Source organism: Drosophila miranda (assembly GCF_003369915.1).
Source record: "Drosophila miranda strain MSH22 chromosome Y unlocalized genomic scaffold, D.miranda_PacBio2.1 Contig_Y1_pilon, whole genome shotgun sequence".
In the NCBI taxonomy this organism is placed as follows: domain Eukaryota; kingdom Metazoa; phylum Arthropoda; class Insecta; order Diptera; family Drosophilidae; genus Drosophila; species Drosophila miranda.
In genome coordinates this window covers 10,788,919-10,815,930 of record NW_022881603.1, presented here as the reverse complement: position 1 = coordinate 10,815,930, position 27,012 = coordinate 10,788,919, and the positions used below count along the sequence as shown (strand labels likewise).

The following is a 27,012-nucleotide window of genomic DNA, read 5'->3' as shown; positions in this document are numbered from 1 at the left end:
TAACTAAAATAAAACCACTGTCGTATGTCCAAACTAATGAAATAATTATGCAATACACCAAATATAGTAACCTATTACAAATAAGTCTACTAATTTCATTTGTCATAATTATATTAGTACTACTAAGTTATGTAGCTGTTAAATTTAAGAAAACTTCTAAAAGAGTCACGGTTAAATGTATTAACCCTATAATAGAAGCTGAAGAGGAACCAACCTCAGCCACCGCACTTGACACCCCGTCACTATACCCGAGGGTAATCGCCTAGGGACAGGCTAATAACAAACGTTGGGGGAGTGACATATCCATAATTCCCCACATCCCATACACATTATGTTTATGTACAATTCATCCACCCCATCCACACAAGTAACAGGACCCCACTCAAGAATCAATAACTGTTTCTTCCCATACTCCAAGCTAGGGCCCCCCATAATATAAACAATGGACCACATTGTTTCATCAACATTAGAATCACGCCACTCTCGAGAAATCGATTCTTTAGAATCACGCCACTCATGAGGACCAATCAAAGCTAGACATAAAGCCAAGGAGTATCACATTCCTAGCTCCGTCATGTAATGCAACACCGATCGCCAGCAGTGGATGCCTTTCATCAAAGCCGACGCATCCCCAAATATCGATCCAGGCACGTACGCCACCGACACGAAGATGCAGCCGAGGAAAGCAACGCTCGAAGCCAGAGTCGGGAGTTCCAAGAGAAGGGCTCATGGAAACTAGCCAGCAGCTGAGAGATCAGTTCCGTTTGAGACAAGCAGACGTAAAGTTAAGTCGGGGAATTCAACCAATCTTGGGACATAAAGAAATTAAGTACTAAAAATAAAATCTTTTTTAAAAACTTAATTTCGAGTTGCGGATATTTAACTATATACTCTAAATGATAATGCTTACACAATTGCATCTGACCATCAATCCGGTTGAGCGTACCAAACGACATCCATTCATGGGAACTACTCATCCGGTCCGAGGAATTTCTCAAATAATACCTATTCTTTTCCTTTCGTTTACAGTGAAATAAATGGAGCGCTTATTACAGCTCTTAAAGACCGCAAGAGCAAGAGCAGCCCACTGTTACAGATAGACAAATAATACAAATAAAATTAAAAAAAAAAATTAGTGTAAATGGTTACAAACAGATGCGTACTTTAGGAATGTTCTAGGCAGTCTCTGGGTCTTGCACATATAATTATCAGGGTACGGCAGCCGTTAGTCCTAGCTTATATCTCTAGAAGATTTTGTTCGATTTAGATTAGGGAAGAGCGTAGCTCTATGATATATTAAAAGCATTCATCATGGCACAGATGGCGGTGGAGATTTTATCTGTAAAATAGGTGGTATAGGAAAATAAATCCAAGACTGTAGTTTAAGCACTTACCCATTTCTGGGATCACTTGCTTGGCTTTAACTAAGGCTTTTTTCGGATTTGCAGTGTTCACATTTTTGCCATCTTCCATATCGCTTATGGCCACATGTTTTACCACGAAGTGCAATGAATCTCTTTTTGAAGAGATACGTTTGATGTTGGATGCACTCATCAATGATGAACTTGAAGTCGGGATGATGGCGCAGAGTGACGGGATTACCAATCAGTATGAGCAGCGCCTTGGGCCGCGAAATAAGCATGAGGTTACGCATGAAGCCCATATAGCTGAACGAACGCACCAGAGTGGCAATGATGATGAGCTTCTCTCTGCCCTGATAGGTCTCCACGCTGCCAACTTCCACATTGCCGAGGCCCTGCCGCTTAAGCTTCCGAATGATTAGGTTGCCCTGAGACGTGTATGGAGCCACCACACCGATGTCTTCCTGCTTTACCTCTATATTTGGGCCGAGGCCATTTTTTTATCAAGCGCTTGACGTACCAGCACAGAACCTTTGCCTCCAGCGAATTGAAGGAGCTGGTGGTGTGCTCCTTCTTTTTGGTGACTCCATGTGTGGCCTGGAAGATGATGGGGAACTGGCCATTGGGCAGCACATCCCATTCAGCGGCAAGGTTGACCTGTTCGTCCGGAGCCTTTGCGATTAGCTCTCCGCCGTAGTAGAGCTCGTTAAAAAGACGCACGATCTCGGGATGTGACCGATAGTTACGACGCAGACGCACCTGAAGCCCGGCTGCTTTTGATCACTGCTCCCAGCTGCTTGTGATCTCCGGACAGAATTACATGACAATCTTTGTTCTTTTTAACCCCCCCAATGCCCATAATAGTCTCCGGCTCGGTGGAAGCTCCAGCCTCGTCGATGTGGGTGAAAAAGTCACCAAAGCCATCGTTAGCCAGGCGGCCGACAGTAACCAATGGGGCCACGATGATGGTATACGTAATCACATTACGCACTCGTAGATGCTTGAACAAATGGTCCGAGCAATTGGAGTTCTTCAGCAGCAAGGGCGGCACCAATTTCAGTACCTTCTTGAATATGCTGCGTGAATAGATTCGGATCAGCGGCTTTTCCCTTAAAAACATGAGCCGAAAGTTTCCTTCGATATACTCGCACAGTTTCATGGCAATCGTGTCGCAGGCCGAGTTCGAACCGGCTGTTACAAGGATGCGGCTTTGCGGTCGTCGAAGGTGCACCTGTAGAATGGCCTCCACAATGGTAGTGGTCTTGCCAGTGCCTGAATGGATAGAAGGTGTGAATTGTGTACGACTGTGGCTAGCATACCTGATGCTTACCTGGTGCTCCCAACACTATAAATGGAGCTCTGGGATTGGGTCCAGCCACAATCGTCTGCACCGCCTCCAACTGTTCTTCATTGTCGCCTATAGTCTCGTTCAGCAGCGAAATATGTGCTGGAGGAGCTTCCGGGGGCGGCGGTTGGATTTGCATCCAAGATAGAAGATTGCAGTCATGCAATGAAATCTTCGAGGGAAGAAAGTAAGGGAAAGAGGTAACGACGGAGACCTGGCATCTCCGGGAGCATATTGACAGCGCGGTACATAAAGCGAAACGGAATACGCGTGTAGCGGAGAATTACATGAAAGCGTTGCGACTGCAACACATTGTCGTCTGGAAGTTTTCCCCTACTGAACTTGAAGTGAACACTGGTGCGGCAGACCTGTTCCACATTGGCCACATGGCGGCGCATCGGATCTTTAAAAGGCAATTGCTCATGCGGATGTGGAAACAGGGCCGATATGAGCTCCTTTGGCAGCGGCGAGGCCATTAAACTGCACTTGGGTATCAACACAACCTCATCGATTCCCGGGGACACCACTTCCTCGGCATTTACAGAATCTCTAGCAGAGAGAGCGACACGAAATGCATTTAAATGTACTTTATGAACCGCCACATCCGGCTCGATGAGCTGCGAGTACAGCTTCATTGTAGTCACATCCTCGATAGTAAGCAGAGTCAGCATCACCGAGGACGCATTGTAAAACTCCAACTTCTCGGTGCTCAAATAATGCGCAAAGATGGCGTCATTGTCGGTCAAATCGTCGTCCATAAAATTGTTTGTCTGGGCCTGCAGCATTTTCGCATTGGGCTCGTAGTACGGCAGGTCGCGCGTAAAGCCCGATGCAAAAATTTAATGGAAAACAGTAAAATGCACTCCCTGGTACTCCTCACCTACCCGTTCTGTATCCCGATACCCGGCATAGTTTCTCCGGCATTCGTTCCGTTTAATGGTTCCGATTTCGCTAGCTGTACCGTTTGTTTTAACCAAAAATCCACCTCGGTGCCTATATGCGACAGCTGCCGATCTAAATATAATTTTAAATTCATTATTAGCGAACTTCCACTAGTTGTGCTGCATGCTCACTTACAAGTTGCAGATTCATTCCGCTTGCGTGCATGCGCGTTGATGCCACTAAAAACAAGAATACACAAGTAAAAACAGGGACTGCGCGATAAGCATTCAGTAAAAAAAAGTTCCGTTAACTCTTAGCTCTGTCTGGTAGCTCTGCTTCGGTATTTCGAACTTTGCGGTATACGGCCACACTGCGCACTTGCTCCGCTCTCCCTCTCCAGGTCATACATCTTGCGAATATCTTAGAGATGCGCAGCCTTAGCTCTAACGATTACCCAGTCGATAGTATCGAGGGCCGTTTGTTTGATCTCCTGTTGATTAACTTAACCCATTGTAGACCATTGGGTATTACATGCACTCCAAGAATATTAAGAAACTTGAAGAACTTTAGCGCTGTTCTGGTAAAAAATATCGTTGCCCTTTTTTATGTATAGAGAAAGGACGGAGAAAAAAAACAGATAGAAAAAGTTCAGTATTATTTTCTGCGGCGTAACTCACGCTGTTCACCTGTTTAATTTGAGTGGGTTTAAGGGGGTTAAGTTTGCTGGTGTGTAATGTTTACAATGGACCAGGCCGACTCCAACGTTTAATTGAGGAAATTGAGACCAACGATGTGCCGGACGATGAGTTGGAGCAGTTCGAGGAGACGCAGCCCCTCAGGATTGTGGACATCATAGACATGGCTACAGGGGAGGCCGAAGACAGTGACCAGAACTACGACTACGAGGAGGAAGGAGCGCTAATCAAGCGCTATGTGCAGGGAGTCCTAGAATTCCCAGACTTCTGCACAAAGCTCGAGCCCAGCGACGAAGATGATGAAAATAATGGAGAGGAGGAAGCAGAGGAACAACCCACAGTGTCTGCGCAACGAAAACCGCCGGTGGGACAGCAGCAGGAAGGTGCTCGCTCCGGCGGTGGCGGAAATCTGGGGCGCAAGAGCCAGCTGAGCCCCGCTCTGCAAGGATTGATGGGCGAGGCGAACCTGAGCTTCGCGTACGGTCGGTATGAGACAGCCGAACGGATTTTCATGGAGATCATCCGCCAGAACCCGCTGGCCAGTGAGCCGTTCTACACGTTGGCCGAGATCTATGAAAATCGCGACGAGGTCAAGTTCCTGCACTTCTCCACTCTCGCGGCACACTTGAACCCTCAGGATCGCGACATGTGGATAAGAGTCTCTGATTTGCTGGTGCAGCAGGGCAACATGGCCCGTGCCCGTCTTATTTATACAAAGGCCATCAAAGTGCTTCCAAAAGGTTACTTGTTAAGGCTCCGAAAAGCCCAGCTGCTGGAGAAAATGGGCGAGACGAATGCGGCCATGTTCACGTACCTCAAGATGCTGCCCCTGATGCCGCCAGAGGAGTGGAGCACGTGCCTAGCACAGCGAAGAATGTGGCTCGTTTCTTTCACGTCCTCGAGAAGCATGCGATAGCTCTCGAGGCCATGGAGGGGGCGTACAGTGGATGCGAAGCCCGCTTCAGCCTGGAGGATCTCAACATGTATCTCGAACTGTTGATTATCAACAAGCGATACTCCAAGGTGCTCAGTTGCCTCAGAGAGCGAACAAACTTTGAGCTGGAAGACGATCAGGAGGAGAGCCTGGAGATGATTTACTTTTGCGTCATACCCGACGACTACGCGCCCGAGCTGAGGGCCAAGCTATGTGTGAGTCTGATCCATCTGCGGGCCCACCCCCTCTTGGGCTACCTCATCCAGAATGTACAGGAGCACATCCTGTCCGTGGGCCGCGTGGAACTGTACATGGACATCACGGAAGCCCTGATGCAGGAGCACAAGTATGCCGAGGCCATAGCCCTTATGAGTCCCATCACCGATGGCGATACCTTCGACTGTCCCGCCTTCGTCTGGCTGCAGAAGGCGGAGTGTCTTCGCCAGCTAAATCGCACCAATGAGGCCATCCAATGCTACCAGAGAGTGGTCCATCTAGCCCTGGTAGCGCTTTCCATAGCCGTCGTCTTCAATCAGTTGGCCCTGCAGAAGAAGGTGCTCCGGAAGTCGGCAGCCGTAGCTCAAGCGGTGGCCTTTGCCGAGCGCTACAAAGAACTCCGGTCTGCTGGCGATGATTTCTGCAGGTGCGCTGCCCAGCAGGAAATCTTCTACAATATCGAAAGCATCTACCATCAGGCAAATATACTCCACCTCGCAGTCGAGTTCTACGAAAAGGCCTTGGCCGTGCATCATCCACTGATTGCCGAGTATGAGGACACTCTGGGACTTCAGCACGAGACGGCCTTCAACTTGCATCTGATCTACCGCGCCAATGGCAACCCCTGGAAGGCCCGTCAGTATCTCATGCGTTACTGTGTGGTGTGATATATGTATTTAAGATGATCAATAGAAAATAGGTGAAAATATGTAATTGTGTTTATTTGAATCTCTGTGGAGACGTACATTGAGTAATTGGCGACGATGTTTGACCAAACGCTTGGGACAGGACTGGCCGCCATGCTTCGGCTCGCTTATGACAAAGCGATGGGCCTCGGAGAAGCCGAGGCCGCAGCTGACGCTACAGGCCGACCAATTTTCCCACTCGGACATGATGCAGCCTTTGGGTAGATTGCCATCCTGGTCAGCTGTGCTCGAGGCGGAAGTTGTGTCGGTTTCCACGGCAGCCGCCGTAGCTGAACGCATCGCAGCGATGGGTGTGCGGATTGAAGGCGTAGCGCTGGTAACTGCCGCGGCAAGGACCAGAGTCACTCCTTCTGTTGATGCAGCTCCATTCGCTGCGTGCAGTTCTCCTTCTCGGGTCCGTTCTCCAGCAACAAGAGACGGGTGCGGATGGTCACGCCGCGACCACAGGTGGCTGAGCACGGGCTCCAATCACTCCACTGTGTGGTGGGACAAGTCGGATCGGGCAGCTCCACTTGCTCGTAGGTGCAGTATGGCCGCATGCACTTGTTCTTCTCCACGATGGTGATGTGCGGACAGCGCTTGCGACCCAGATGGTTGACAAAGGTGCGAGTCTGCATGGTGATTCCGATTCCGCAGCTGGCAGAACACTCGGACCATACGCTCCAGGGCGATGTCTTGCAGAGACCGGCTCCCTCGCCATTGTCGTTGACCAGTGACTGTGAGTTGGCCAGGTTCTCGCCCTCATCCTCGTCTCGGTCGCGGCTGGGGGATGAGCCGTCGGCGCACTCGGCCACCGCAGCCACACACATCTCCTTGGAAACCAATTGGCGACTGCACTTGGTCTGCTCCGCCTGCTGGGGGTAGACATACTGCCGACTGCGCATTCGGATGCCCTTGCCACAGGTCACAGAGCATGGGCTCCACGTGGAATAGTCGTTAACACGGCACTCAGCTGGGAATAAGAAGATGGAGTTAGCATTAAAATAAAATATGAATGCATCTTACCGCGAGTGTCCTGCTCCTCAGCATCGTCCGACACCTCCAGCTGGAGCGCTTGCAGGAACTCTTCATCGCAGTTACGCGAGACAATCTTCTCTCTGCGCAGATGCAACTTGGCCAGTGGCGTCATCTCGCGGCTCTGCGGGTTGTAGAAAGGAGCACGGGGATCTTCTGGGTACATTGTCGTGATGCGGTACATCCGTACCGGGGGCTGTGTTTCTGAATTGGGCGACTACAGCAGAATGGACATTAGGCAATTGGACGAGGCATCCGAGCAATCTAAGACCTCACCATGTAAGTGATCCCACTGTCAGTGCCAGCATCCCAGGGATACAAATCGAAGTCCAGAGACTCCTTCCAGCTGCAGTCGTCAGTGCAAAGGTCGACGCCACTGATGCCCACAACCCAGTCCGGGGAGGGACCAAACATCGACACCATAGACACCTTGGGATGCTTCCGATCCACGCGGAACTTGGAGGAGGTGTTCTCGTTTACATTAGGATACCAGAGGCCTGCGGCTTTGATCAACGTACGCAGCTTGGGCCCGTTGGCTCGAAGCTCCGTCTCCAGAGCTGCTGGCGATCCCCATTCGGCCAATGAGCGAAAACCGGCAGTCGCAATGTGATTCTCGCCCCAAAATGAGAAGTTGGACTCGTGCGAGGCCCCAATCACGTCCGAAAAGTGGGTCAACCAGATGGCAAATAGATAGTCCTTCGGATGCCCTCGAAGACAAACTGCAAAGGGACCAGTACAATTGATTATAGTTACCTTGAGGACCGCAACCACTTCCTATTCAACTTACGCTGTACTTGGCCTCGTCGCAGGCGCAACATTCTTTCTGAGCCGTGGCAGCATCGGGTTTGCGCGGACAGATTACCGCTGACAGTTTGCCGTCATCTGCATACCACGCATGCGGACCCTCGTAAACTATGGCGGAGAGTGCTACGCAGCCAAATCCGGACTCCGGAGCTACCCACATCACCTGGACTTCCGTCTTGGGCAAGTCATCCGCCTCCGAGACGGTGTTCACACATCGATCATTGAATTGGGTTAGCGAATCACTAAATAGCTGGAACCGGCCTACGCGTCGAGGACTTGTGGGCCACTTGGGGGCGTCTTCACCAGTTGGTGAAGTAATGGTGAAGTGGGTGAAATGTTGCACCTTTGAGTGCGTGCGGGAACCGAGCAGGAGTAGTGAAAAAAATTTAAAATTCGCGGTTTAAAATATTACTCTACTTCACTCGATAGTGTCATCTGCAGCTAGGGGAGGAATATATATGAGACGATATATTTTGGTGTATTTCTGAGGGTCGGTCACACTGGATACGAGAATTAGCAGCTAAATAATGTCAGCCACGAACAGTCGTATTCAAAAACTCCTCCGGATTCTCGGACAGAAGGTAAGTCCAGTGCGACAGGTTCATTAATTTACTTTAAATGGTAAATACTTTTGTACCGGTAGATATTGGGGAAAAATGTGCCTCAAGAAATATTCTAGCAGAAGTGGAAGCCATGTTGCTTGAAGATGAGGGCGACATTTCTCCCAGCTCCCAAACTGTCCAGTAAGTACATTGCCGTGCGGAGAGCAAAATCCAGGCAGAAGAAAACGTACTGCAAAGTAAACTACACCGAGAAGGAGATAGAGGCCCACAGCTCGAAAGGTTTCCGTCGTGCCCGCAAGCAGGGGAGAGTGGAAAAACCACCGAGAATCTGCGACCTTAAGAGCTACAACATTACCAGACACTCCCGCAAAAGGGAGGCGATCAAACAGCGCCTAAGCAGCGTAAAAAAGCGTATCATGCGCTCCCTTGAAAATTATGTGTCAAAGCCAGTCGCTATGAATCTAAATGACAGGCGTCTGCCTTTAAAAGGCACCAGCATTAGGCAGGAATTGACATATCAAGTCACTGCTGTAGCTACAAAATTGCCACGTGACAAATTTGAGTCTAAAGAAAACCGCGTTATGTTAACTCAAGCGATCCAGTCTAGTGAAATGAAGCCAGCATTTATCAACCATTTGAGCAGGACAAAAACTTTAGCTAATGTTAGTTTGATTAGGCCAGCGTTAACCTCGTCTACAACCAAATCTGTAGTTAAGGAGAAATCGGTCCTGTCCGCTTTGACAAATCGAAATAGTACTACAAATAGCACTTCTATCACCTCGGTTCCTGCTAGTCTGCGTGAGCCATTGGCTAAAAACGAGGCAAAGACTTACATGATAAGTCCCAGGCTCAACAAACTGCGATCGAAATTCAATAACTCTCTTTGCTCTAACATTTCTGGTCCACCAAAACAATCAAAAATGCCTTCTCTATTGAAAAACAGTTCAGTAAATGAACTTCCAGCTGTCTTGGAATCTACGAACCCTCCCAATTTTGATTCGGAACAGCCTTATGTGGTGTCTACGACGATAAAACCATCCATTCGTCCATGCCACAGTAGGCCAGCTGTTCAGACAGACAGAAACATCTCCCATCAGCCTGTAGCTAGAAGATCAACCGTGAATATAGAGCGGGTTGATATTCTGCCACCCATCAATATAAAACAGAAGATAAAAATGTCAGCTAAGGATATACCGTTTTTGGGAAAATATAATTAGCTCAAGTGTTGCCAGTCAACAACCATCAGAGTTGAATGCCACAAATAATACAGTGGATCAGCCCCCAAAGCGTCCAGAGCGCAGATCTTCGCTAACGGTCATCTCCAGTAGCCCAATTCAGGCTAAGAAACCCATGACAAGGTCTTCTATGACAAGAGAAAACACATCTCCTGAAAGCTCACGAATTCTTCGTTCGGGAGCAGTTGAAAGTCCTGCAAAAGCCAAGAAACGTACAAAAGACAGTTTTGAAGAAACTAGTTCCTCCAATGAGAAAGGCGATGCAAAACGATCCAAATTAGAGCACAATAGATGCTCCATGAACTTCAGTTTGTCGGCGAGCGTTATAGAGTATATCAGGAGTGATTTGAAAACATCAAAGTTGGATTTAGACAGCCTCCTTCAGTTGGCTGAGCCCCTAGAAAGCGATGCTTTTGAGAACACACTAGTGGAAGACCAAGTTGTAAGTGCTTGCCCGATGATAAATACATTCCAGGCGTAATGTAAACCCTTTTTAATCACAGAAAAAGGCCACAAAAATGGGAAGCCCACAGAAGGAGTTTCCTAAACTTCAAATTGGTGTCAAGCCTGAAATGGAGGCTCTGCAAGACGACCTTAGGCTGCTGAAGCAATAGGTCTTAAAAATCGCATCGTACTCGATTAAGTAACACATTATTATACCCGATACTCAAAATGAGTATTGGGGTGTATTAGATTTGTGGTAAAAGTGGATGTGTGTAACGTCCAGAAGGAATCGTTTCCGACCCCATAAAGTATATATATTCTTGATCAGCATCAATAGCCGAGTCGATTGAGCCCTGTCTGTCTGTCCGTCCGTCCGTCTGTCCGTCCCCTTCAGCGCCTAGTGCTCAAAGACTATAAGAGCTAGAGCAACGATGTTTTGGATCCAGACTTCTGTGATATGTCACTGCTACTAGAAAACTTTCAAAACTTTGCCCCGCCCACTTCCGCCCCCACAAAGGGCGAAAATCTGTGGCATCCACATTTTTAAAGATACGATAAAACCAAAAACGCAGAATCGTAGAGGATGACTATATGTTCTTTCTCGCTCTGTCTCTCTCTAACACACAGGTTTCATGGTCGGTTTTGCCAATTGAAAAATATGAGTTCAAGGATCTCAGAACCTATAAGAGCCAGAGCAACCAAATTTGGTATCCACACTCCTGTGATATCGGACCTTGACCGTTTCGTGTCCAAATTTCGCCACACCCCCTTCCGCTTCCGCAAAGGACGAAAATCTGGGGCATCCACAAATCTCAGAGACTATTAAGGCTAGAGTAACCAAATTTGGTATCCGCATTTCTGTTAGATCTCACTATAAAACGTATATCTCCGAATTTCGCCCCACCCTCTTCCGCCCCCACAAAGAACGAAAATCTGTTGCATCCACAATATTGCAAACTCGAAAAAACTAAAAACGCAGAATCATAGATAATGACCATATCTATCAGATTGCTGAATCTGGATCAGATCGGATAATTTTTATAGCCAAAAGCAAGAAATCAATTTGCAGTGGCCACGCAGCGCCCGACGTCACGCTCAGACTGATTTTCTGTCTCTCTCGCACGCACTCTTTGTCGTGTCGTTTAATATTAGCGGCGTCTTCCGGAGGAGAGCCATACTGACGTAGTATCGGGTATAACTGTAGAGTTGCGGTGTCCGCAGCAACTCACAACGTTCCCCGTCGTTTTCAGTTGCTTGTATTAAAAGATTCCTGCTTTGAGGATAAACTGCCCTTTGAGCAGTCGGAAAACTTTCGTAAAACAGCGGCCAAGTTTAGCATAATCTATCATACGCACGATAAAATCTGGAGTTACAGGAAAACAAAGACCATTGGAGTACACCAACGCCTAACCGAGCAGTTGAACTCATTCACCGAAGAGGTAAACAGGGAGATTGGCTGCCACTTGACCACGAACGAGATAAAACTCATTCTCAACTTAATTAACTCGTGGTATGCGTATCAGATCGATCAGAGGTTCTTTAGGAAGGCGACCATTTCGTACAGCGTTGAACACTACATGTTCCTGTTTCACTTTCTGCCAAAGATTAATCCAACTGTGTACTTTTGCGAGTGCTTTGAGGAGATTTTCCCCAACGAAGCGCGCTACAAGAAACATGCCCAGAGTGTACATGCTGTATACGCGTTTACATGCTCCGAGTGTGGTAAATCCTTCAAGCGCCTCTATTTCTTCGAGAAACACCTCAAAACAGTACATCTTAAGCCATAACGTGCCAAAACATAATTACTTAGTTTTAGTTTTTTTTAAATTTGTGAACCATTTTGTAGAGCACTCAATGCCATTTAGTGAAATTGTATAGCGAGTGCACCGATACATAGGCGATTTGTTTATCATTCTGTACAAAGGCTTTTATGAGACTGCTTCCACTCTTAATTGGACGAGTTCTTATCAAGTTATCTTCTTTTTATCATGAATTATACCAGAAGAAAACGTACTGCAAAGTAAACTACACCGAGAAGGAGATAGAGGCCCACAGCTCGAAAGGTTTCCGTCGTGCCCGCAAGCAGGGGAGAGTGGAAAAACCACCGAGAATCTGCGACCTTAAGAGCTACAACATTACCAGACACTCCCGCAAAAGGGAGGCGATCAAACAGCGCCTAAGCAGCGTAAAAAAGCGTATCATGCGCTCCCTTGAAAATTATGTGTCAAAGCCAGTCGCTATGAATCTAAATGACAGGCGTCTGCCTTTAAAAGGCACCAGCATTAGGCAGGAATTGACATATCAAGTCACTGCTGTAGCTACAAAATTGCCACTTGACAAATTTGAGTCTAAAGAAAACCGCGTTATGTTAACTCAAGCGATCCAGTCTAGTGAAATGAAGCCAGCATTTATCAACCATTTGAGCAGGACAAAAACTTTAGCTAATGTTAGTTTGATTAGGCCAGCGTTAACCTCGTCTACAACCAAATCTGTAGTTAAGGAGAAATCGGTCCTGTCCGCTTTGACAAATCGAAATAGTACTACAAATAGCACTTCTATCTGCGTGAGCCATTGGCTAAAAACGAGGCAAAGACATGATAAGTCCCAGGCTCAACAAACTGCGATCGAAATTCAATAACTCTCTTTGCTCTAACATTTCTGGTCCACCAAAACAATCAAAAATGCCTTCTCTATTGAAAAACAGTTCAGTAAATGAACTTCCAGCTGTCTTGGAATCTACGAACCCTCCCAATTTTGATTCGGAACAGCCTTATGTGGTGTCTACGACGATAAAACCATCCATTCGTCCATGCCACAGTAGGCCAGCTGTTCAGACAGACAGAAACATCTCCCATCAGCCTGTAGCTAGAAGATCAACCGTGAATATAGAGCGGGTTGATATTCTGCCACCCATCAATATAAAACAGAAGATAAAAATGTCAGCTAAGGATATACCGTTTTTGGGAAAATATAATTAGCTCAAGTGTTGCCAGTCAACAACCATCAGAGTTGAATGCCACAAATAATACAGTGGATCAGCCCCCAAAGCGTCCAGAGCGCAGATCTTCGCTAACGGTCATCTCCAGTAGCCCAATTCAGGCTAAGAAACCCATGACAAGGTCTTCTATGACAAGAGAAAACACATCTCCTGAAAGCTCACGAATTCTTCGTTCGGGAGCAGTTGAAAGTCCTGCAAAAGCCAAGAAACGTACAAAAGACAGTTTTGAAGAAACTAGTTCCTCCAAACGATCCAAATTAGAGCACAATAGATGCTCCATGAACTTCAGTTTGTCGGCGAGCGTTATAGAGTATATCAGGAGTGATTTGAAAACATCAAAGTTGGATTTAGACAGCCTCCTTCAGTTGGCTGAGCCCCTAGAAAGCGATGCTTTTGAGAACACACTAGTGGAAGACCAAGTTGTAAGTGCTTGCCCGATGATAAATACATGCCAGGCGTAATGTAAACCCTTTTTAATCACAGAAAAAGGCCACAAAAATGGGAAGCCCACAGAAGGAGTTTCCTAAACTTCAAATTGGTGTCAAGCCTGAAATGGAGGCTCTGCAAGACGACCTTAGGCTGCTGAAGCAAGTAACAAATTATTATACCCGATACTCAAAATGAGTATTGGAGTATATTAGATTTGTGGTAAAAGTGGATGTGTGTAACGTCCAGAAGGAATCGTTTCCGACCCCATAAAGTATATATATTCTTGATCAGCATCAATAGCCGAGTCGATTGAGCCCTGTCTGTCTGTCCGTCCGTCCGTCTGTCCGTCCCCTTCAGCGCCTAGTGCTCAAAGATTATAAGAGCTAGAGCAACGATGTTTTGGATCCAGACTTCTGTGATATGTCACTGCTACTAGAAAACTTTCAAAACTTTGCCCCGCCCACTTCCGCCCCCACAAAGGGCGAAAATCTGTGGCATCCACATTTTTAAAGATACGATAAAACCAAAAACGCAGAATCGTAGAGGATGACTATATGTTCTTTCTCGCTCTGTCTCTCTCTAACACACAGGTTTCATGGTCGGTTTTGCCAATTGAAAAATATGAGTTCAAGGATCTCAGAACCTATAAGAGCCAGAGCAACCAAATTTGGTATCCACACTCCTGTGATATCGGAACTTGACCGTTTCGTGTCCAAATTTCGCCGCACCCCCTTCCGCCTCCGCAAAGGACGAAAATCTGGGGCATCCACAAATCTCAGAGACTATTAAGGCTAGAGTAACCAAATTTGGTATCCGCATTTCTGTTAGATCTCACTATAAAATGTATATCTCAAAATTTCGCCCCACCCCCTTCCGCCCCCACAAAAAACGAAAATCTGTTGCATTCACAATATTGCACATTCGAGAAAACTAAAAACGCAGAATCATAGATAATGACCATATCTATCAGATTGCTGAATCTGGATCAGATCGGATCATTTTTGTAGCCAAAAGCAAGAAATCAATTTGCAGTGGCCGCGCAGCGCCCGACGTCACGATCAGACTGATTTTCTGTCTCTCTCGCACGCACTCTTTGTCGTGTCGTTTAATATTAGCGGCGTCTGCCGGAGGGGAGTCATACTGACATAGTATCGGGTATAACTGTAGAGTTGCGGTGTCCGCAGCAACTCACAACGTTCCCCCTCGTAGTAGCCCAATTCAGGCTAAGAAACCCATGACAAGGTCTTCTATGACAAGAGAAAACACATCTCCTGAAAGCTCACGAATTCTTCGTTCGGGAGCAGTTGAAAGTCCTGCAAAAGCCAAGAAACGTACAAAAGACAGTTTTGAAGAAACTAGTTCCTCCAAACGATCCAAATTAGAGCACAATAGATGCTCCATGAACTTCAGTTTGTCGGCGAGCGTTATAGAGTATATCAGGAGTGATTTGAAAACATCAAAGTTGGATTTAGACAGCCTCCTTCAGTTGGCTGAGCCCCTAGAAAGCGATGCTTTTGAGAACACACTAGTGGAAGACCAAGTTGTAAGTGCTTGCCCGATGATAAATACATTCCAGGCGTAATGTAAACCCTTTTTAATCACAGAAAAAGGCCACAAAAATGGGAAGCCCACAGAAGGAGTTTCCTAAACTTCAAATTGGTGTCAAGCCTGAAATGGAGGCTCTGCAAGACGACCTTAGGCTGCTGAAGCAATAGGTCTTAAAAATCGCATCGTACTCGATTAAGTAACAAATTATTATACCCGATACTCAAAATGAGTATTGGGGTATATTAGATTTGTGGTAAAAGTGGATGTGTGTAACGTCCAGAAGGAATCGTTTCCGACCCCATAAAGTATATATATTCTTGATCAGCATCAATAGCCGAGTCGATTGAGCCCTGTCTGTCTGTCCGTCCGTCCGTCTGTCCGTCCCCTTCAGCGCCTAGTGCTCAAAGACTATAAGAGCTAGAGCAACGATGTTTTGGATCCAGACTTCTGTGATATGTCACTGCTACTAGAAAACTTTCAAAACTTTGCCCCGCCCACTTCCGCCCCCACAAAGGGCGAAAATCTGTGGCATCCACATTTTTAAAGATACGATAAAACCAAAAACGCAAAATCGTATAGGATGACTATATGTTCTTTCTCGCTCTGTCTCTCTCTAACACACAGGTTTCATGGTCGGTTTTGCCAATTGAAAAATATGAGTTCAAGGATCTCAGAACCTATAAGAGCCAGAGCAACCAAATTTGGTATCCACACTCCTGTGATATCGGACCTTGACCGTTTCGTGTCCAAATTTCGCCACACCCCCTTCCGCCTCCGCAAAGGACGAAAATCTGGGGCATCCACAAATCTCAGAGACTATTAAGGCTAGAGTAACCAAATTTGGTATCCGCATTTCTGTTAGATCTCACTATAAAACGTATATCTCCGAATTTCGCCCCACCCTCTTCCGCCCCCACAAAGAACGAAAATCTGTTGCATCCACAATATTGCAAACTCGAGAAAACTAAAAACGCAGAATCATAGATAATGACCATATCTATCAGATTGCTGAATCTGGATCAGATCGGATAATTTTTATAGCCAAAAGCAAGAAATCAATTTGCAGTGGCCACGCAGCGCCCGACGTCACGCTCAGACTGATTTTCTGTCTCTCGCACTCACTCTTTGTCGTGTCGTTTAATATTAGCGGCGTCTGCCGGAGGAGAGCCATACTGACGTAGTATCGGGTATAACTGTAGAGTTGCGGTGTCCGCAGCAACTCACAACGTTCCCCGTCGTTTTCAGTTGCTTGTATTAAAAGATTCCTGCTTTGAGGATAAACTGCCCTTTGAGCAGTCGGAAAACTTTCGTAAAACAGCGGCCAAGTTTAGCATAATCTATCATACGCACGATAAAATCTGGAGTTACAGGAAAACAAAGACCATTGGAGTACACCAACGCCTAACCGAGCAGTTGAACTCATTCACCGAAGAGGTAAGCAGGGAGATTGACTGCCACTTGACCACGAACGAGATAAAACTCATTCTCAACTTAATTAACTCGTGGTATGCGTATCAGATCGATCAGAGGTTCTTTAGGAAGGCGACCATTTCGTACAGCGTTGAACACTACATGTTCCTGTTTCACTTTCTGCCAAAGATTAATCCAACTGTGTACTTTTGCGAGTGCTTTGAGGAGATTTTCCCCAACGAAGCGCGCTACAAGAAACGTGCCCAGAGTGTACATGCTGTATACGCGTTTACATGCTCCGAGTGTGGTAAACCCTTCAAGCGCCTCTATTTCTTCGAGAAACACCTCAAAACAGTACATCTTAAGCCATAACGTGCCAAAACATAATTACTTAGTTTTAGTTTTTTTTAAATTTGTGAGCCATTTTGTAGAGCACTCAATGCCATTTAGTGAAATTGTATAGCGAGTGCACCGATACATAGGCGATTTGTTTATCATTCTGTACAAAGGCTTTTATGAGACTGCTTCCACTCTTAATTGGACGAGTTCTTATCAAGTTATCTTCTTTTTATCATGAATTATACCAGAAGAAAACGTACTGCAAAGTAAACTACACCGAGAAGGAGATAGAGGCCCACAGCTCGAAAGGTTTCCGTCGTGCCCGCAAGCAGGGGAGAGTGGAAAAACCACCGAGAATCTGCGACCTTAAGAGCTACAACATTACCAGACACTCCCGCAAAAGGGAGGCGATCAAACAGCGCCTAAGCAGCGTAAAAAAGCGTATCATGCGCTCCCTTGAAAATTATGTGTCAAAGCCAGTCGCTATGAATCTAAATGACAGGCGTCTGCCTTTAAAAGGCACCAGCATTAGGCAGGAATTGACATATCAAGTCACTGCTGTAGCTACAAAATTGCCACGTGACAAATTTGAGTCTAAAGAAAACCGCGTTATGTTAACTCAAGCGATCCAGTCTAGTGAAATGAAGCCAGCATTTATCAACCATTTGAGCAGGACAAAAACTTTAGCTAATGTTAGTTTGATTAGGCCAGCGTTAACCTCGTCTACAACCAAATCTGTAGTTAAGGAGAAATCGGTCCTGTCCGCTTTGACAAATCGAAATAGTACTACAAATAGCACTTCTATCTGCGTGAGCCATTGGCTAAAAACGAGGCAAAGACATGATAAGTCCCAGGCTCAACAAACTGCGATCGAAATTCAATAACTCTCTTTGCTCTAACATTTCTGGTCCACCAAAACAATCAAAAATGCCTTCTCTATTGAAAAACAGTTCAGTAAATGAACTTCCAGCTGTCTTGGAATCTACGAACCCTCCCAATTTTGATTCGGAACAGCCTTATGTGGTGTCTACGACGATAAAACCATCCATTCGTCCATGCCACAGTAGGCCAGCTGTTCAGACAGACAGAAACATCTCCCATCAGCCTGTAGCTAGAAGATCAACCGTGAATATAGAGCGGGTTGATATTCTGCCACCCATCAATATAAAACAGAAGATGAAAATGTCAGCTAAGGATATACCGTTTTTGGGAAAATATAATTACCTCAAGTGTTGCCAGTCAACAACCATCAGAGTTGAATGCCACAAATAATACAGTGGATCAGCCCCCAAAGCGTCCAGAGCGCAGATCTTCGCTAACGGTCATCTCCAGTAGCCCAATTCAGGCTAAGAAACCCATGACAAGGTCTTCTATGACAAGAGAAAACACATCTCCTGAAAGCTCACGAATTCTTCGTTCGGGAGCAGTTGAAAGTCCTGCAAAAGCCAAGAAACGTACAAAAGACAGTTTTGAAGAAACTAGTTCCTCCAAACGATCCAAATTAGAGCACAATAGATGCTCCATGAACTTCAGTTTGTCGGCGAGCGTTATAGAGTATATCAGGAGTGATTTGAAAACATCAAAGTTGGATTTAGACAGCCTCCTTCAGTTGGCTGAGCCCCTAGAAAGCGATGCTTTTGAGAACACACTAGTGGAAGACCAAGTTGTAAGTGCTTGCCCGATGATAAATACATTCCAGGCGTAATGTAAACCCTTTTTAATCACAGAAAAAGGCCACAAAAATGGGAAGCCCACAGAAGGAGTTTCCTAAACTTCAAATTGGTGTCAAGCCTGAAATGGAGGCTCTGCAAGACGACCTTAGGCTGCTGAAGCAATAGGTCTTAAAAATCGCATCGTACTCGATTAAGTAACAAATTATTATACCCGATACTCAAAATGAGTATTGGAGTATATTAGATTTGTGGTAAAAGTGGATGTGTGTAACGTCCAGAAGGAATCGTTTCCGACCCCATAAAGTATATATATTCTTGATCATCATCAATAGCCGAGTCGATTGAGCCCTCTCTGTCTGTCCGTCCGTCCGTCTGTCCGTCCCCTTCAGCGCCTAGTGCTCAAAGATTATAAGAGCTAGAGCAACGATGTTTTGGATCCAGACTTCTGTGATATGTCACTGCTACTAGAAAACTTTCAAAACTTTGCCCCGCCCGCTTCCGCCCCCACAAAGGGCGAAAATCTGTGGCATCCACATTTTTAAAGATACGATAAAACCAAAAACTCAGGATCGTAGAGGATGACTATATGTTCTTTCTCGCTCTGTCTCTCTCTAACACACAGGTTTCATGGTCGGTTTTGCCAATTGAAAAATATGAGTTCAAGGATCTCAGAACCTATAAGAGCCAGAGCAACCAAATTTGGTATCCACACTCCTGTGATATCGGACCTTGACCGTTTCGTGTCCAAATTTCGCCACACCCCCTTCCGCCTCCGCAATGGACGAAAATCTGGGGCATCCACAAATCTCAGAGACTATTAAGGCTAGAGTAACCAAATTTGGTATCCGCATTTCTGTTAGATCTCACTATAAAACGTATATCTCCGAATTTCGCCCCACCCTCTTCCGCCCCCACAAAGAACGAAAATCTGTTGCATCCACAATATTGCAAACTCGAGAAAACTAAAAACGCAGAATCATAGATAATGACCATATCTATCAGATTGCTGAATCTGGATCAGATCGGATCATTTTTGTAGCCAAAAGCAAGAAATCAATTTGCAGTGGCCACGCAGCGCCCGACGTCACGCTCAGACTGATTTTCTGTCTCTCGCACGCACTCTTTGTCGTGTCGTTTAATATTAGCGGCGTCTGCCGGAGGAGAGCCATACTGACGTAGTATCGGGTATAACTGTAGAGTTGCGGTGTCCGCAGCAACTCACAACGTTCCCCGTCGTTTTCAGTTGCTTGTATTAAAAGATTCCTGCTTTGAGGATAAACTGCCCTTTGAGCAGTCGGAAAACTTTCGTAAAACAGCGGCCAAGTTTAGCATAATCTATCATACGTACGATACAATCTGGAGTTACAGGAAAACAAAGACCATTGGAGTACACCAACGCCTAACCGAGCAGTTGAACTCATTCACCGAAGAGGTAAACAGGGAGATTGACTGCCACTTGACCACGAACGAGATAAAACTCATTCTCAACTTAATTAACTCGTGGTATGCGTATCAGATCGATCAGAGGTTCTTTAGGAAGGCGACCATTTCGTACAGCGTTGAACACTACATGTTCCTGTTTTACTTTCTGCCAAAGATTAATCCAACTGTGTACTTTTGCGAGTGCTTTGAGGAGATTTTCCCCAACGAAGCGCGCTACAAGAAACATGCCCAGAGTGTACATGCTGTATACGCGTTTACATGCTCCGAGTGTGGTAAATCCTTCAAGCGCCTCTATTTCTTCGAGAAACACCTCAAAACAGTACATCTTAAGCCATAACGTGCCAAAACATAATTACTTAGTTTTAGTTTTTTTTAAATTTAAACCATTTTGTAGAGCACTCAATGCCATTTAGTGAAATTGTATAGCGAGTGCACCGATACATAGGCGATTGGTTTATCATTCTGTACAAAGGCTTTTATGAGACTGCTTCCACTCTTAATTGGACGAGTTCTTATCAAGTTATCTTCTTTTTATCATGTTACGCCTTAATGTAGTTCAAGTCTATTATATTGATTTTTTAGTAGTAATTTAAATCTACCTAATTATACCCGATACTCAAAATGAGTATTGGGATATATTAGATTTGTGGTGAAAATGGATGTGTGTAACGTCCAGAAGGAATCGTTTCCGACCCCATAAAGTATATATATTCTTGATCAGCATCAATAGCCGAGTCGATTGAGCCATGTCTGTCTGTCCGTCCGTCCGTCTGTCCGTCTGTCCGTCCCCTTCATCGCCTAGTGCTCAAAGACTATAAGAGCTAGAGCAACGATGTTTTGGATCCAGACTTCTGTGATATGTCACTGCTACAAAAATATTTCAAAACTTCGCCCCGCCCACTTCCGCCCCCACAAAGGACGAAAATCTGTGGCATTCACAATTTTAAAGATATGAGAAAACCGAAAACGTAGAATCGTAGAGAATGACCATATCTTTTAGATTGCAGAATCTGAATTGGATCGTGTTATTATTATAGCCAGCATCAAGAAAACAATTTCATTTTTTCTCGCCCTGTCTCTCTCTAACACACACGTAGCATAGGCGGCTTTGCTTAGAGTAAAACATTAGCGCCTCAGAGACTATAAAAGCTAGAGCAACCAAATTTGGTATCCACACTCCTAATATATCGGACCAAGACGAGTTTGTTTCAAAATTTCGCCACACGCCCTTCCGCCCCCGCAAAGGACGAAAATCTGGGGATATTCACAAATCTCAAAGACTATTAACGCTAGAGTAACCAAATTTGGTATCCGCACTCCTGTTAGATCTCACTATAAAATGTATATCTCAAAATTTCGCCCCACCCTCTTCCGCCCACACAAAGGACGAAAATCTGTTGCATCCACAATATTGCACATTCGAGAAAACTAAAAACGCAGAATCATAGATAATGACCATATCTATCAGATTGCTGAATCTGGATCAGATCGGATCATTTTTGTAGCCAAAAGCAAGAAATCAATTTGCAGTGGCCACGCAGCGCCCGACGTCACGCTCAGACTGATTTTCTGTCTCTCGCACGCACTCTTTGTCGTGTCGTTTAATATTAGCGGCGTCTGCCGGAGGAGAGCCATACTGACGTAGTATCGGGTATAACTGTAGAGTTGCGGTGTCCGCAGCAACTCACAACGTTCCCCGTCGTTTTCAGTTGCTTGTATTAAAAGATTCCTGCTTTGAGGATAAACTGCCCTTCGAGCAGTCGGAAAACTTTCGTAAAACAGCGGCCAAGTTTAGCATAATCTATCATACGTACGATACAATCTGGAGTTACAGGAAAACAAAGACCATTGGAGTACACCAACGCCTAACCGAGCAGTTGAACTCATTCACCGAAGAGGTAAACAGGGAGATTGACTGCCACTTGACCACGAACGAGATAAAACTCATTCTCAACTTAATTAACTCGTGGTATGCGTATCAGATCGATCAGAGGTTCTTTAGGAAGGCGACCATTTCGTACAGCGTTGAACACTACATGTTCCTGTTTCACTTTCTGCCAAAGATTAATCCAACTGTGTACTTTTGCTAGTGCTTTGAGGAGATTTTCCCCAACGAAGCGCGCTACAAGAAACATGCCCAGAGTGTACATGCTGTATACGCGTTTACATGCTCCGAGTGTGGTAAATCCTTCAAGCGCCTCTATTTCTTCGAGAAACACCTCAAAACATGGCAATATGAAACGAGGGGGAACGTTGTGAGTTGCTGCGGACACCGCAACTCTACAGTTATACCCGATACTAAGTCAGTATGGCTCCCCTCCGGCAGACGCCGCTAATATTAAACGACACGACAAAGAGTGCGTGCGAGAGAGACAGAAAATCAGTCTGAGCGTGACGTCGGGCGCTGCGCGGCCACTGCAAATTGATTTCTTGCTTTTGGCTACAAAAATGATCCGATCTGATCCAGATTCAGCAATCTGATAGATATGGTCATTATCTATGATTCTGCGTTTTTAGTTTTCTCGAATGTGCAATATTGTGAATGCAACAGATTTTCGTTTTTTGTGGGGCGGAAGGGGGTGGGGCGAAATTTTGAGATATTCATTTTATAGTGAGAGCTAACAGGAGTGCGAATACCAAATTTGGTTACTCTAGCGTTAATAGTCTTTGAGATTTGTGAATATCCCCAGATTTTCGTCCTTTGCGGGGGCGGAAGGGCGTGTGGCGAAATTTTGAAACAAACTCGTCTTGGTCCGATATATTAGGAGTGTGTATACCAAATTTGGTTGCTCTAGCTTTTGTAGTCTCTGAGATCTAGGCGCTAATGTTTTACTCTAAGCAAAGCCGCCTATGCTACGTGTGTGTTAGAGAGAGACAGGGCGAGAAAAAATGAAATTGTTTTCTTGATGCTGGCTATAATAATAATACTATCTTATTCAAATTCTGCAGTGTAAAAGATATGGTCATTCTCTACGATTCTGCGTTTTTGGTTTTATCGTATCTTTAAAAGTGTGGATTCCACAGATTTTCGTCCTTTGTGGGGGCGGAAGTGGGCGGGGCGAAGTTTTGAAATATTTTTGTAGCAGTGACATATCACAGAAGTCTGGATCCAAAACATCGTTGCTCTAGCTTTTATAGTCTTTAAGCACTAGGCGCTGAAGGGGACGGACAGACGGACGGACGGACAGACGGATAGACGGACAGACAGACAGACAGACAGGGCTCAATCGAATCGGCTATTGATGCTGATCAAGAATATATATACTTTATGGGGTCGGAAACGATTCCTTCTGGACGTTACACACATCCACTTTTACCACAAATCTAATATACCCCAATACTCATTTTGAGTATCGGGTATAATAAAGTACACACTTTTCTATTATTCTCGTATCTAACACCATTTCGTATCAAGTGGAACGTGAATCGAAATTAAACGAGGGGGAACGTTGTGAGTTGCTGCGGACACCGCAACTCTACGGTTATACCCGATACTAAGTCAGTATGGCTCTCCTCCAGCAGACGCCGCTAATGTTAAACGACACGACAAAGAGTGCGTGCGAGAGAGACAGAAAATCAGTCTGAGCGTGACGTCGGGCGCTGCGTAGCCACTGCAAATTGATTTGTTCCTAGTGGCTATAAAAATGATCTGATCTGATCCAGATCATTCAGCATTCAGCAATCTGATAGATATGGTCATTATCTATGATTCTGCGTTTTTAGTTTTCTCGAATGTGCAATATTGTGGATGCAACAGATTTTCGTCCTTTGTGTGGGCGGAAGGGGGTGGGGCGAAATTTTGAGATACACGTTTTATAGTAAGATCTAACAGGAGTGCGGATACCAAATTTGGTTACTCTAGCCTTAATAGTCTCTGAGATTTTTGAATATCCCCAGATTTTCGTCCTTTGCGGGGGCGGAAGGGGGTAAGGCGAAATTTTGAAACAAACTCGTCTCGGTCCGATATATTAGGAGTGTGGATACCAAATTTGGTTGCTCTAGCTTTTATAGTCTCTGAGATCTAGGCGCTAATGTTTTACTCTAAGCAAAGCCGCCTTATGCTACGTGTGTGTTAGAGAGAGACAGGGCGAGAAAAAATGAAATTGTTTTCTTGATGCTGGCTATAATAATAATACGATCTTATTCAAATTCTGCAGTCTAAAAGATATGGTCATTCTCTTCGTTTCTGCGTTTTTGGTTTTATCGTATCTTTAAAAGTGTGGATTCCACAGATTTTCGTCCTTTGTGGGGGCGGAAGTGGGCGGGGCGAAGTTTTGAAATATTTTTGTAGCAGTGACATATCACAGAAGTCTGGATCCAAAACATCGTTGCTCCAGCTCTTATAGTCTTTGAGCACTAGGCGCTGAAGGGGACGGACAGACGGACGGACGGACAGACGGACAGACAGACAGACAGACAGGGCTCAATCGACTCGGCTATTGACACTGATCAAGAATATATATACTTTATGGGGTCGGAAACGATTCCTTCTGGACGTTACACACATCCACTTTTACCACAAATCTAATATACCCCAATACTCATTTTGAGTATCGGGTATAATAAAGTACACACTTTTCTATTATTCTCGTATCTACCACCATTTCGTATCAAGTGGAAAGTGAATCGAAATTAAACGAGGGGGAACGTTGTGAGTTGCTGCGGACACCGCAACTCTACGGTTATACCCGATACTAAGTCAGTTTGGCTCTCCTCCGGCAGACGCCGCTAATATTAAACGACACGACAAAGAGTGCGTGCGAGAGAGACAGAAAATCAGTCTGAGCGTGACGTCGGGCGCTGCGTAGCCACTGCAAATTGATTTGTTTCTATTGGCTATAAAAATGATCTGATCTGATCCAGATTCAGCAATCTGATAGATATGGTCATTATCTATGATTCTGCGTTTTTAGTTTTCTTGTATCCTCAATATTGTGGATGCAACAGATTTTCGTCCTTTGTGTGGGCGGAAGAGGGTGGGGCGAAATTTTGAGATACACGTTTTATAGTAAGATCTAACAGGAGTGCGGATACCAAATTTGGTTACTCTAGCCTTAATAGTCTCTGAGATTTTTGAATATCCCCAGATTTTCGTCCTTTGCGGGGGCGGAAGGGGGTGTGGCGAAATTTTGAAACAAACTCGTCTCGGTCCGATATATTAGGAGTGTGGATACCAAATTTGGTTGCTCTAGCTTTTATAGTCTCTGAGATCTAGGCGCTAATGTTTTACTCTAAGCAAAGCCGCCTATGCTACGTGTGTGTTAGAGAGAGACAGGGCGAGAAAAAATGAAATTGTTTTCTTGATGCTGGCTATAATAATAATACGATCCAATTCAGATTCCGCAGTCTTAAAGAAATGGTCATTCTCTACAATGCTACGTTTTTGGCTTTCTCATATCTTTAAAATTGTGGATGCCACAGATTTTCGTCCTTTGTGGGGGCGGAAGTGGGCGTGACATATCACAGAAGTCTGGATCCAAAACGTCGTTGCTCTAGCTCTTATAGTCTTTGAGCACTAGGCGCTGAAGGGGACGGACGGACGGACAGACGGACAGACGGACAGACAGACATGGCTCAATCGACTCGGCTATTGATGCTGATCAAAAATATATATACTTTATGGGTTCGGAAACAATTCCTTCTGGACGTTACACACATCCACTTTTACCACAAATCTAATATACCCCAATACTCATTTTGAGTATCGGGTATAACGAGGGGGAACGTTGTGAGTTGCTGCGGACACCGCAACTCTACGGTTATACCCGATACTAAGTCAGTATGGCTCTCATCCGGCAGACGCCGCTAATGTTAAACGACACGACAAAGAGTGCGTGCGAGAGAGACAGAAAATCAGTCTGAGCGTCACGTCGGGCGCTGCGTAGCCACTGCAAATTGATTTGTTCCTATTGGCTATAAAACTGATCTGATCTGATCCAGATTCAGCAATCTGATAGATATGGTCATTATCTATGATTCTGCGTTTTTAGTTTTCTCGTATTCTCAATATTGTGGATGCAACAGATTTTCGTCCTTTGTGTGGGCGGAAGAGGGTGGGGCGAAATTTTGAGATACACGTTTTATAGTAAGATCTAACAGGAGTGCGGATACCAAATTTGGTTACTCTAGCCTTAATAGTCTCTGAGATTTTTGAATATCCCCAGATTTTCGTCCTTTGCGGGGGCGGAAGGGGGTGTGGCGAAATTTTGAAACAAACTCGTCTCGGTCCGATATATTAGGAGTGTGGATACCAAATTTGGTTGCTCTAGCTTTTATAGTCTCTGAGATCTAGGCGCTAATGTTTTACTCTAAGCAAAGCCGCCTTATGCTACGTGTGTGTTAGAGAGAGACAGGGCGAGAAAAAATGAAATTGTTTTCTTGATGCTGGCTATAATAATAATACGATCTTATTCAAATTCTGCAGTCTAAAAGATATGGTCATTCTCTTCGTTTCTGCGTTTTTGGTTTTATCGTATCTTTAAAAGTGTGGATTCCACAGATTTTCGTCCTTTGTGGGGGCGGAAGTGGGCGGGGCGAAGTTTTGAAATATTTTTGTAGCAGTGACATATCACAGAAGTCTGGATCCAAAACATCGTTGCTCTAGCTCTTATAGTCTTTGAGCACTAGGCGCTGAAGGGGACGGACAGACGGACGGACGGACAGACGGACAGACAGACAGGGCTCAATCGACTCGGCTATTGATGCTGATCAAGAATATATATACTTTATGGGATCGGAAACGATTCCTTCTGGACGTTACACACATCCGCTTTTACCACAAATCTAATATACCCCAATACTCATTTTGAGTATCGGGTATAATAAACCAGAAAGGGGCGACATATGTAGATATTCTAGGGGATCGAGTGTTTTGTGGAGCTTGATGACAGGAATGGAACTGTTAATGTTGATGCCACCACCACAGGAAGAATTGGGGTCAATGAAAAGCTATTCTATCTCTAAGAACATTCT

General features: G+C 45.2%; 4 protein-coding genes and 4 pseudogenes across 4 annotated transcripts; 6 read left to right on the top strand and 2 right to left on the bottom strand.

Moving 5' to 3' along the window:
- Positions 1–932: 932 nt before the first annotated feature.
- On the bottom strand, positions 933–3,542 carry LOC117190442 (annotated as a pseudogene).
- Positions 3,543–4,015: 473 nt separating this feature from the next.
- LOC117190441 lies at positions 4,016–6,147 on the top strand (annotated as a pseudogene).
- Positions 6,148–6,460: 313 nt separating this feature from the next.
- Positions 6,461–8,118, bottom strand: LOC117190440 (spondin-1-like). The gene is made up of 4 exons (XM_033395519.1): positions 8,017–8,118; positions 7,431–7,928; positions 7,146–7,371; positions 6,461–7,092 (listed from the first exon to the last, which is right to left on the bottom strand). Exons 1-4 carry the CDS (start codon positions 8,116–8,118, stop codon positions 6,482–6,484), a joined length of 1,437 nt encoding a protein of 478 aa, XP_033251410.1. The 3' UTR covers positions 6,461–6,481.
- Positions 8,119–8,452: 334 nt separating this feature from the next.
- Positions 8,453–10,198, top strand: LOC117189806 (protein teflon-like). The gene is made up of 2 exons (XM_033394865.1): positions 8,453–8,539; positions 8,602–10,198. The coding sequence occupies exon 2, from the start codon at positions 8,665–8,667 to the stop codon at positions 9,736–9,738; it is 1,074 nt and encodes a 357-aa protein (XP_033250756.1). The 5' UTR covers positions 8,453–8,539; positions 8,602–8,664; the 3' UTR covers positions 9,739–10,198.
- On the top strand, positions 10,040–10,370 carry LOC117190439 (protein teflon-like). Its single transcript, XM_033395518.1, has 2 exons — positions 10,040–10,198; positions 10,260–10,370. The coding sequence occupies exons 1-2, from the start codon at positions 10,055–10,057 to the stop codon at positions 10,368–10,370; spliced, it is 255 nt and encodes an 84-aa protein (XP_033251409.1). The 5' UTR covers positions 10,040–10,054.
- Positions 10,371–12,774: 2,404 nt separating this feature from the next.
- Positions 12,775–16,999, top strand: LOC117189814 (annotated as a pseudogene).
- Positions 15,012–15,350, top strand: LOC117189811 (protein teflon-like). The gene is made up of 2 exons (XM_033394871.1): positions 15,012–15,170; positions 15,232–15,350. Exons 1-2 carry the CDS (start codon positions 15,027–15,029, stop codon positions 15,340–15,342), a joined length of 255 nt encoding a protein of 84 aa, XP_033250762.1. The 5' UTR covers positions 15,012–15,026; the 3' UTR covers positions 15,343–15,350.
- A 748-nt stretch (positions 17,000–17,747) lies between the features above and the next one.
- LOC117189813 lies at positions 17,748–20,482 on the top strand (annotated as a pseudogene).
- The last annotated feature ends 6,530 nt before the right edge of the window (positions 20,483–27,012 follow it).